Below are 12,018 nucleotides of genomic sequence, written 5' to 3'. Positions count from 1 at the left end.
AGCACCCATACAAGGCTTGGTCCTCACACAGCAGCTCCCAGCTGCATTCAGAGGAGACAGCGTCCACCTCTGATTCATGACCAGGCTGAAAATGAAACGTACAATTTTTGCCTTTCCTACGACATCCCTCTTTATGGCAGCATCCGTTACAACTATATGTACTAGGCTGATTATGTTAATTAGCAACTTTTAGCGACTTTTAGGATAGCCAATAGCTACTGTTCTTACTGAGGAGTGGGAACAGTGGCTGGAGAGGAGTATCAGTCCCTGAAGCTGTTTATTGCAAGGAACTACATGGATAAGTCATACCATGCCCTATGAGGGATGATGGTGACAAAGTTCTGCTTCGACTACAAAGTCAATATCAAATCAAATCATCAAATCTAGTTTGATTTGATTTGACAAGTTCTATGTCTACTTGTTTTGTATTAGTGCGGCCAGTAAGATGTTTTTTTTATGTCAATTGCTGCACAAATAAATGTGAATTGTAAACGTTGTAATTTCTGACTTTATTGTTCAAGTATTTATTACTAATACAGTGAAAATGAGAGGAAATGTGAATATTTGCTTTGCAAGGCTATTTCAATGTGTGCCTCTAAATTTTCTGCATGCGCTCCTAAAAATTTAATTTAGGGGCGACTGTGCTCCTCGTAAAAAAGTTAGTCTGGAGCCCTGATGTAAATATCTCTAATTACAGTAGCAGAAAGGACAGGAATGCAAACATTCAGACTAGAGGTATGGTAATCCAGAGTTACTGTAGAGCATGGTCAGGTCTAGGTTCAGCAACATTATGCATCCAAAGAATGAGGTCAGCTGACCTCAGCTACCTCAATATACTGAATTATCTCATCAATGGATTTTTTATTTGCTGTTGGCACGGACATATTCCATGATGTCAATGACAGGATTCATCAGGCTCACAATGTGAAAGAGTGGTTCAGGGAACAGGATACATCATCTTCACACATGGACTGGCCACCACAGAGTCCAGACCTGAACCCCACGGAGAATCTTTGGGATGTGGTTCAGAAGGCTATGTGTAGTGGTTGAACTCTCCATCATCAATCTTGGAGGAAAATATAACGCAACACTGGATGGAAATGATTGTTGTGAGATTGTAGAGGCTTAACAAAACAATGTCACAGCGAATGCTGCTGGAATCAAAGCTAAAGGAGGTCCAGCCAAACATCAGAGTGTATGACCTTGTTTTTGGCCAGGCAGTGTATAACTCCTTGCTTCAGCAGTCAGGGTGCAAAACTGAAAGTTCCACAGAAACAAAGAGAAAATAGAACTCCATCTTATTTAATAAATGACTGTGAAATTACTGTGGGATTAACAGCAAGTAAGCTACATCATGCACCGTTTTCCAGCTTAAAGCTCAGTTCTTCATTAAAATCAATGCTACAGTGCTGATGAGCTGATAGCTAAAAGGTCTGGTATACATCCTCATACTGTTGATATATGTCCACAATTTGTTCACAGGCTGGTGATACATTCTCATAGTCATCATCTTCATCACTGGTTTCTTCTTCCTCGTCATCTTCATCACTGTCTTCCTCACTGTAATCCTCCCCACTCACATTGATCTCCTTGGCATTTGTACAGTATAAATCAGGACCTGCTTCCTCATAATCGTGGTCATCATCACCAACTGGCTCTTCATAATCATCACTCTCCTCTTCTGTTTCTTCCTTCCTGAGTTTCTTTGTCATGTCTACAAGATCCACATTCTCATAATCCTGCTCATCATCCTCATCCTCATTATAAGTGTTCAACTCTCTGCCGGCCACTGAAACACAAACAACCAGAGCAAAACTGTAAATATGTAGTGTGTCTCTAAGAAATGTGTGTATTTGTTATGCTAAACTTGTGTTTCCCGTTGAGCACAGACTTTGAATTTGGGAGAGGGCTATGGGCTGCTGGGTGCTTCGCCTTCTCCTGCGGACCAGACAGACCACCATCAAGACCACCAGTAGCAGCAGCAGAATTCCACTGGAAATGGAAGAGACCAGCAGCAGCAGCAAAGACACTAGAAGAGAGGTAATGTAAGATCACTTTATTCCAAAATTCATGCCAGATTATTAACAAAGACAGACATTTTTACCCCTCCATGGTTTAGGAAATAAGTTAAAATTAGATAATTTTATATACATTTCAGATTACTGGGATACTGTACTTGGTCCACTATTCTTCTTAACATGCTCCTTTATTTGTACAAACAGCTGTTATAAAGAACTTATTGAAATTACAGTATTAATATTGGCTTATCTAACACACATCAGATTCATCCCCTGTTATCTTTCTTCAGCTCCTTGCACACAGATAGCAATGCTCCATTGCATACTTCTGCCACCGTTCTTTCATGTTTCTTTTTTCTCGGTCTTCTTTCATCATTCTTTCTTTTTATGTGGTCTCTATTAGTAATCTCTTGCAAAGGCTTGTTTTGTTTTAATTATGCATAAATAGATTTTTTCATGTAAAGCACTTTGTGTTGCCCCAGCATGAAAAGTGCTTTATAAATAAAGTTTGATTTGATTTAATTTGATGGCCTGCAGCTGCATTTTAATTCATTCACAACTGTGTGACCCCGTTAGTAATTCATAAACTGAACTTGGATATTTGCGTAGTTTTGCACTTTGATCTCTCCACGGAGTTTGTATGACATCACAATTCATTGACATTTAATTTCCATCAGAGCAAGCAGTCAACCTTTTTGAGAAATTTTGCATACCACACACATTATTTGGTTTCTGCTCATGTACCTCTTTTTGAGATTAAAACATGTCATCATCAGAGTGTTAAGTTTTAACACAGTAAAGAGGAATATACACTATCTTAGATTCTAGTTTAAATTAATTGATTTGTTATTAGAGATATAAAAAATGTAACTTTAGCTTTCCTTTGTTTTTTATCTTTTTATATCTGTACTTTTGTATATTTGTATCGTAATCTTTTTTTGTTTCTTATTTTTCTTTTATAAAATTTTTGTATTCTATCTTTTTTGAGACAAACAGCATTTCATTTCTCCTGTATGTCATAGGTTACAAGTAAAAATTACAATAAAAGTCTTTGAATCTTTTTATATGAAGCAAATTAGAATGGCAGTAATGATGCAGCTCAACTTGTAGCATACAATAATACAAACTGCTGCTATATATATATATATATATATATATATATATATATATATATATATATATATGACTGGTATATATGACCAGTCATATATATATATATATATATATATATGATTGTTGATTAAAGCAAACACTATCCTTAAAACATCTGAGAACTTCTGTTCTCAGAACAATTTTTCCACAACCGCCCACACAGAGGTTGAAAATAGTTCCTGTTTATCAAGTTTTGGTTTGAATCTTGCTCAATCTTATCTACTGTCTGAGTTTCCCTTTTTTACCAAGGCTCATGTGTGTGTTTGAACACACAGAGATAGAACCTGGAAATCAGGGTGTTTGATGGTTACAATCTGAACAGAGTTTCTATTGATACTTTCTGATTAGTGAACAATTTATCATCCTTCTATCAGTCACTGGACATAAAATAACTCGTCTTAAACACTGTACTTACATTTAATAACAAGAGTAATCGGTGCTGCTTCAGTAGAGTTGAATCTCCGTGTAGACAGTGTGAGCTCATACACACAGCTGTAGTTACCCTGGTGTTCGTAATCAGCTACAGGGAAGTTAAAGGAGGCCGAGTTGTTGACTGCAGGCTGGGTGTCCATGACATTTGAAGAAAACATGAGAAAAAAACTTCCCTGAGTATAACTGGAGTTGATGGAGCAGGTGAAGGTAAAACTGGAACCCTTGGTAACTACTGCTCCTTCAGGACTCCAGAAGGTGTTAGAGGAAGTCAGGGAGATGTTGGGCCTCTGCAGTCTCACTGTGACAGAAAGAAAACATAGAAGTAGGATAATATAAAGTTCCTTAACCAAAGAATTCATATAGAGGAAAACACACATCTGATCTCGCTTCAGGAAGACAGTACAACTATCTCAAACATGTAAAACAAAACAAGATGCTTTAATGACTCTGTGGAGCAACGGTCACTGGTGGTAGAAATGAGAATTACACACCCGTCATCCTAAAATCCATGCACAGCTAAACATGCTAAAGCTAATATGTTATGATGTACATGTGCTTTTACAAGAACTGAACATAACTATATTAGAACTGTCTTGTTAATAATTAATGAAGCAAATCATTATTCTGCAAATCTTTAAATCACCAACAGACAAACACAGTATAAGAAACATTATGTGGGGTTATGTTTGTGGTTTTACTGAGCTGCATGTAAAAAACAAGTTGCACTAAGTTTTTAATAGAAAACACTTTCTATTAAAGACATGAATCTATTTTTAAAAATATGTTAATTTCAAGTAAAATTTGTCAACTTTAGAATGAATTAAAAAGATAGGGTAGAGCGGGAGAGTGAATATTTATTTAATGTACTGGGGAAGTTTAAGGTGGGGAGGTGATTAAGACGCTTTACCACTCCCCGCAGGCTTGTGTGGTAACTAACGACACACAATCGTCGCCTTTTCCACTGTGCAGGCCCCTGTCTCCACTGCTCTTTGCCCCCAGCCCAGTGGTTCTCAAACTGGGGGGCGGTGATGTATTACTGCTTCTGATCGTTGGCTACAGTGATAATCAGTGTGTACATTTGTAGAGCGATGTGGAGGGGAGCCTGTGTGTGTGTACTGTTACAGTTACTGTTTTCTTTTTGATTATTTTATTTTGTTTATCTGTATGGTATTGATTTGATACTGTAAATGGCAAATTGTACACCTGTGCTTCTATTTTTAAATAAAACATTAAACATGTGTGATAATAAAACAGTCACTGTCATCGTGCTGTAATCAGAAGAGGACAGACCCTTCTTATCAAAGTAGAGGACTGTATGATACTCCTACAATATTACAGTGGATATTATTTTATCATTTATCTCTGTGATTTATTTGATTTTCTTACCGTTGATGGAGAGTCTGACAGGGTCGCTTAACGGTGAGCCAAAGTACCGACTGGAGCCTGTTGTCTGATACTGACACTGGTACGATCCTTCATCTTCAAAGTCTGCTTTATGGATCCAGAAGGAAGCAGAGTTTCTCACTGGTGTTGTAGTTTTCCTGAATGAACTCCGGGTCTTGGTCAGGACAAAATTTCCATCCAAAACCTGAGTTGAGACCGAACAAGTGATTCCAACTTTCTGACCCCAGATGACCTCACCGGCAGGATTCATGGAGATGCTGGGCTTTGGAAAGTTTACTGAAAAAATGTTAATATAAATGTGCTGTCAGTAATATTTCTATTATTATTTTTTATTGTTTCTTTTTGAGCAACAAAGAACCATGCCACAATTCACTTGTTTTCTTACCTGTAACATTGACAGAATCACTGAAGAGGGAGGTGAATGTTTCACTAGAAAAGCTTATCTCATACCGACACCGATATGATCCGTAATGATCAGCGCTCACGTTTCGGATGTTGAAGGTAGCAGAGTTGGAACCTGGTGTTTGAGTCTTTCTGAATGAACTTGAGGTCATTTCAAGAATAAATGTTCCTCCTAAAAATTCAGCTGCGATTGTACAAGTGATGCTGATGTCCTGACCCCAGGTGACCTCACCAGCAGGATTCATGGTGATACTCGGCTTCGGGAGGCTTGCTGAAAGAGTTATACACTGGTTAGATTAAGACAATGTATCTGGTTTTATTTTTGTTTAGTTGATCTTTTCAGTGTTCATTAAGCATGTTATAGTCCAACAGAAGGAATATGCACAAGTGAAACAAGTGAAAAACATTATTTTTAAGAAGATGCTGATTTGTGATCGTACTGAATGAATATTTGTGAAAACTTTCAGTTTCTCTGGTTGATACTTCAGATTACACTGAGTGAGTTTCTGACACTTCAGATACAAATTGTTTGATATGTTGTTGTGATTGTTCTTTAATGATAAAATTAATTATTAGATTGTGAAAATGATACGTGAAAAAGAGAAATCAACACACTTCCTGTAATTGGTCCTGTAAACCTAATCAAATCAAATAAAATCAAATTTTATTCATGGAGCACTTTTCATCCACAAAGCAACACAAAGTTTTTTACATATAAAAACAAATTCTACATATTAAAAACAAAATTTAAAAGCCTTCACACACCAGTGAATGTAATATCAAATTTAAACACACCTCATAGTAGTCTCTTTCACACACAATCTCACACACACGCACTTACACACACAAACAAAGTCCATTTACACTCCCCCCACCTGCCCATACCCCATTCTATATGAACATGAACTCCCATCCCTAGTTCCTGTCTCTTAACTGAAAATAAAATAAAAATATCAATAGAGTAAAAACATCTGGCTTGACGCTGCTGTGAGGAAACAATATCTTGGGGATCCAGTCACACCGAAGTTAGCCCACCCATGACCACAGAGGCCACCACCACAGGAACCACCCAAGTCAGAGCAGGCCAGTCCACACCACAGCCACCCAGACAAGGGTAGTCACCATGGCAACAACCCCGCAGACAAGTAGAGCTACCAGTGTGGAAGATCCCCAGGAGGAAAACACTGAAGTTAAAAAGTAAAAACAAGATTAAATAAACTTATAAACAATGATAACGTATAAGAGCCACAAGAATAAAAATACAGATAAAGGAGTTCAGGAAAATTCTAAAATAAAGAAAAGAAAGAATAAAATAGAGACCCACATAAATTGGTGGTATTGAAAATAAATAGAAAACATATAATTAGATAAGTGAAAATCTAAACAAAATCAAATGAATTTCATCTATAAGCTAAGCTAAAAAGAAAGGTCTTGAACCTGCTTTTAAAATCAGCAACAGTCTCTGCAGCCCTGAGGTTCTCTGGCAGGCTGTTCCACAGTCCACGCCCTTAGTGGTGGAATGAGGCCTCACCATAAGTTTCAGTTCTGACTTTAGGAACAACTAAGAGGCCATCTCAGTGTCTGCAAGGGTTCATTGTCTTAAAAATAGGTCCAATAGATAAAACGGCCCTAGACCATTAAGACATTTATAAACAACAAAACAAACCTTAAAATCAAACTGTTTTATTTCTGATAAATATTATGAAGACTTCATGACTTTTTGCTCAGTACGCTTATTTAGAGGTGTAAGAGATTTCATCAGCATGTTATGACTCACACAGTCTCCTTAACTATTTAGAAAGACCTGCATTTGTAAGGTGAAATTGATGTGCTGGATGTGCTGCTCGCTACAGGATACCAGCACCAAGAATGAATGTTTGCCTCATATGTTTAAGTAGTATCATAGTAATTCACAATGAAGTGTTCCTTACCTGAACAGACGACACCAGCATCCTCACCATGTCTACAGTCTTACTGGACCTCAGTGCTGCATTTGATACGGCCGACCACAATATATTACTTAAACGACTGGAGAACTGTGTGGGCCTCTCTGGTACTGCACTACACTGGTTTAAATCTTATTTAGAGAATAGAAAGTACTTTATATCAATAGGTAATTTTACATCTGAGCAGACAAGAATTACATGTGGAGTTCCCCAAGGTTCCATCCTGGGGCCTCTTCTGTTTAACATCTACATCTCAACATTAGTTACCATAGCTACGCAGATGACACACAGATATATATTACAATGTCACCAGGAGACCGAGGCCCTGTACAGGCTCTTGGTAAATGCATTGAGGACATTAATGTGTCTGAACTTTCTTCAGTTAAACAAAAACAAAACTGAGGTGATGGTCTTTGGTGCGAAAGAGAAAAGATTAAAGGTCACCACAGAGCTTCAGTCTATACACCTAAAAAACACCAACCAGTCCAGAAATCTGGGTGTATTGATGGACTCAGACCTTAACTTTGAAAAACACATTAGGGGAATTACAAAGTCAGCCTAATACCACCTTAAGAATATATCAAGGGTAAAAGATCTGATGTCTCAGCAGGACCTGGAAAAACTAGTCCAGCTTTCATCTTTAGTTGGCCTGATTATTGTAACAGTGTTTTTACAGGTCTACATAAAAAACAATTAGACACCTGAAACTTCAGAACTCAGCTACTCAAGTCCTCACTAAGACCAAGAAAGTAGACCACATCAGACCAGCTCTGAGGTCTTTACACTGGCTGCCTGTTCATCAGAGAATAGATTTTAAAGTTCTGCTGCTGGTCTATAAAGCTCTGAATGGTTTAGGACCAAAATACATCAGTGACCTCTTTACCCATTATGAACCTGCCAGAACCCTCAGGTCATCTGGTTCCAGTTTCTTATCAGTTCCCAGAGTCAGAACCAGACATGGAGAAGCTGCATTCAGCTTCTATGCTCCACATGTCTGGAACAAACTCCCAGAAAGCCTCAGATCAGCTGAAACCCTCAGTTTATTTAAATCCAGGTTAAAGACCCACCTGTTCTCTGCTGCATGGAACTAGTTTTTATTTAGAAATCAAAATCTACATCTGGTTCTTTTAAGCTGGAATCATGTTTCAATATTGTCTTTCCCCACACTGAAATTTTATTTCTTGCATTTTTTCTATTTTATTTTAGCATCTTCGTTCTGTTTTTATTTCATTAATTGCATTTCTTTTAATCTTCTTAATCTTTTTTTTTATTATTAATGCACTTGTATTGCTTTCTGCACCCTGCTGAAATGTTTTATGTAAAGCACTTTGAATTGTCTAGTACATAAAATGTGCTATACAAATCAATTTGCCTTGCTTTGCCTTGCCTACAGTTGTGTGTGACAAATCCTCTGTGTTGACAGTTTAATAGAGAGCTTTCACTTCCTGAACAGGCCACCTCATCCAGCCAGATTTGACCAGTTCCTTGACCAAAAACTGCTGATGAAGTGGCATTAAGTGCTGTCCCACATGTTAACTGTCTGCAGACCACCTCTACATCAGTTAGACCCCAGCTGTCATCACAGACTGTTCCCCATTCACCGTTGTGGTGGATTTCAACTCTTCCAGAACACGTGGTCGACCCAGGCCCGGCTAATCTGATTTCACTACCTGGTAGCAAACAAATCACTGCTGATTTCAGTTAAAGTCAGATATGAGCAAACATGCAGATGAAAAATGGCATAAGGCAATTTGGTCCACAGAGCCATTTAAATAACCAAATAAAGATAAATAAAAATTCTAACTTATGCTAGGATAGTGCTGATATCAACCCTTTGTGAGCTACATCTGTATCTTTTAGAAAAATCATAACCTGGCTGGTTCACAAATTTGGTAAAATAAACACAGACTGATATTTGTAAACTGAGCAGGATACTCAAAATATTTTCTCACCTAAACAGACGACACCAGCATCCTCACCATGTCCACAGTTGTGTGTCCCAAATCCTCCATGCCCACATGCTTGTAGAGAATGTTCTTTTCCTGAGCACTTCACATCATCAAGCCAGATTTTCCCAGTTCCTTGACCAAAGTGGGCTGAACCGGGGGCACTGGTTGCTGTTCCACAGCTCAACTGTCTACAAACCACGCTAGCATCATTTTCATCCCAGTCATCGTCACAGACCGTTCCCCACGTACCACTGTAGTAGATTTCAACTCTTCCAGAACATCTGGTCGACCCAGGCCCAGCTAATCTGATTTCAATACCTGGTAGCAGACCAAAAAAATCACTTCTGATTTCAGTTAAAGTCAGATATGAGCAAACAAGCAGATGAAAAATGGCACAAGGCAATTTGGTCCACAGAGCCATTTAAATAATCAAATAAAGATAAATAAAAATTCTAATTTATGCTAGAATAGTGCTGATATCATCTCTTTGTGAGCTACATCTGTATCTTTTAGAAAAATCATAACCTGGCTGGTTCACAAATTTGGTAAAATAAACACAGACTGATATTTGTAAACTAGGCAGAATACTCAAAATACTTTCTCACCTGAACAGACGACACCAGCATCCTCACTGTGTCCACAGTTGTGTGTCCCAAATCCTCCATGCCCACATGCTTGTAGAGAATGTTCTTTTCCTGAACACTTCACATCATTGAGCCAGATTTTTCCAGTTCCTTGACCAAAGTGGGCTGAACCGGGGGCACTGGTTGCTGTGCCACAGCCCAACTGTCTACAAACCACGTTAGCATCATTTTCATCCCAGTCATCGTCACAGACCGTTCCCCACGTACCACTGTAGTGGATTTCAACTCTTCCAGAACATCTGGTCGACCCAGGCCCAGCTAATCTGATTTCAATAGCTGGTAGTAGACCAAAAAAATCACTTCTGATTTCAGTTAAAGTCAGATATGAGCAAACAAGCAGATGAAAAATGGCACAAGGCAATTTGGTCCACAGAGCCATTTAAATAATCAAATAAAGATAAATAAAAATTCTAACTTATGCTAGAATAGTGCTGATATCATCTCTTTGTGAGCTACATCTGTATCTTTTAGAAAAATCATAACCTGGCTGGGTCACAAATTTGGTAAAATAAACACAGACTGATATTTGTAAACTGAGCAGAATACTCAAAATACTTTCTCACCTGAACAGATGACACCAGCATCCTCACCATGTCCACAGTTGTGTGTCCCAAATCCTCCATGCCCACATGCTTGTAGAGAATGTTCACTTCCTGAACACTTCACATTATCGAGCCAGATTTGACCAGTTCCTTGACCAAAGTGGGCTGAACCGGGGGCACTGGTTGCTGTCCCACAGTCCAACTGTCTACAAACCACGTTAGCATCATTTTTGTCCCAGTCATCGTCACAGACCGTTCCCCACATACCACTGTAGTAGATTTCAACTCTTCCAGAACATCTGGTCGACCCAGGCCCGGCTAATCTGATCAGACCTTTAAACACATACAACATGTGTTCATATTTCACTAAAAATGGAAGAAGGTTTAATGTGTGTTGTAGACAAGAGAATAAACTCACCTGCAGCAAGTGGGGATGAGATGCTGAGAGAAGTGACTGTAAGAAATAGAAAACATGGTTCTTTAAAATGTTTACTGAAATATACTGAATGAAAAGTTTACCTCTATAAAATTATATATTTGTTCAGTAAAGAAAAAGAGTATTAAGATCTATATTTTACATAATTTGTCTTACCGAGGACCAAAACGTTCCACATGGTTGAGACAGACAACTTAAATAAAATGTCTCAAACAGAAATGCACTTCATGGTATGACTACTCCTGAGACACCTCCTGTTTCTATATCTGGTGCTCTCCCTCTCTCTCTCTCTCTCTCTCTCTCTCTCTCTCTCTCTCTCTCTCTCTGACTCTTGTTTTTTTTCGCATGAGCTAAACAGCACTGAAACTGCAAGCTGCAGCTGTGGCAACTTTTATAAACGCACGTTTTTTTTTTCTTTAGTTGTTGTTTTGTTTCTTTGTTTATTCTCTTGCTTTTTTCAGTAATAAAATATTGGTTAAAAGACACATAATGTTCTATCTATCTATCTATCTATCTATCTATCTATCTATCTATCTATCTATCTATCTATCTATCTATCTATCTATCTATCTATCTATCTATGTGGTTATATAAATCCTCTATCTAGCCATAGTTATGTGCAATTTAGCATAAACTTTCTTTATTTATTAATTTATTAATTATTAAAATTAATATTTAATTATTATCTGACTGACTGTCACAGTGAATCATGACATATCCTCGATTGGAAAGATTACAGCTTTGTTTGATGTCCCTTTTATACCCATTCCTGGCACCCTCGCCTCGTCTGATGCATTCCCAGCCCTCTGTTGATTGTAATCATTTGTCTGGTTAGTTAAATAGTTAAATATCTGGTCTAGTTGGGCCTTTTAACATCAATGATCAGGTTATTCTCTGAGGCCTCAGAAAATGGATCCAGCATATTGTTTATGTCCCAGAGTGTTCTGTACAGTCACATTGGTTCCCATCACCTAAATCAATACCAGCAGCCACATGAAATCTTGCAAATATGTGTAGAGAGCTTTCATACACACATGGCACATATAATATAATATAATATAATATAATATAATATAATATAATATAATATAAT

At 37.9% G+C, this 12,018-nt stretch overlaps 1 protein-coding gene across 1 annotated transcript; it reads right to left on the bottom strand.

The window, feature by feature from the left end:
* Nucleotides 1-510: 510 nt before the first annotated feature.
* LOC121653972 (scavenger receptor cysteine-rich type 1 protein M130-like) lies at nucleotides 511-11,124 on the bottom strand. The gene is made up of 10 exons (XM_042007783.1): nucleotides 11,082-11,124; nucleotides 10,908-10,943; nucleotides 10,511-10,822; nucleotides 9,909-10,223; nucleotides 9,307-9,621; nucleotides 5,392-5,679; nucleotides 4,989-5,282; nucleotides 3,586-3,900; nucleotides 1,892-2,029; nucleotides 511-1,789 (listed from the first exon to the last, which is right to left on the bottom strand). Exons 1-10 carry the CDS (start codon nucleotides 11,101-11,103, stop codon nucleotides 1,425-1,427), a joined length of 2,400 nt encoding a protein of 799 aa, XP_041863717.1. The 5' UTR covers nucleotides 11,104-11,124; the 3' UTR covers nucleotides 511-1,424.
* Nucleotides 11,125-12,018: the final 894 nt, after the last annotated feature.

The sequence above is a fragment of the Melanotaenia boesemani genome, chromosome 2, assembly GCF_017639745.1.
Source record: "Melanotaenia boesemani isolate fMelBoe1 chromosome 2, fMelBoe1.pri, whole genome shotgun sequence".
In the NCBI taxonomy this organism is placed as follows: domain Eukaryota; kingdom Metazoa; phylum Chordata; class Actinopteri; order Atheriniformes; family Melanotaeniidae; genus Melanotaenia; species Melanotaenia boesemani.
This window is presented reverse-complemented; position numbering and strand designations above follow the sequence as displayed.

Excerpts from the sequence above, each read along its gene's own strand:
- LOC121653972 (XM_042007783.1), bottom strand. The coding sequence starts at position 11,103 with ATGTGGAACGTTTTGGTCCTCG. Across the intron at positions 10,224-10,510 it reads TGCTGGTGTCATCTGTTCAG|CTATTGAAATCAGATTAGCT; the intron begins GTGAGAAAGTAT and ends GTCTACTACCAG. Across the intron at positions 5,283-5,391 it reads TGATTCTGTCAATGTTACAG|TAAACTTTCCAAAGCCCAGC; the intron begins GTAAGAAAACAA and ends ACATTTTTTCAG.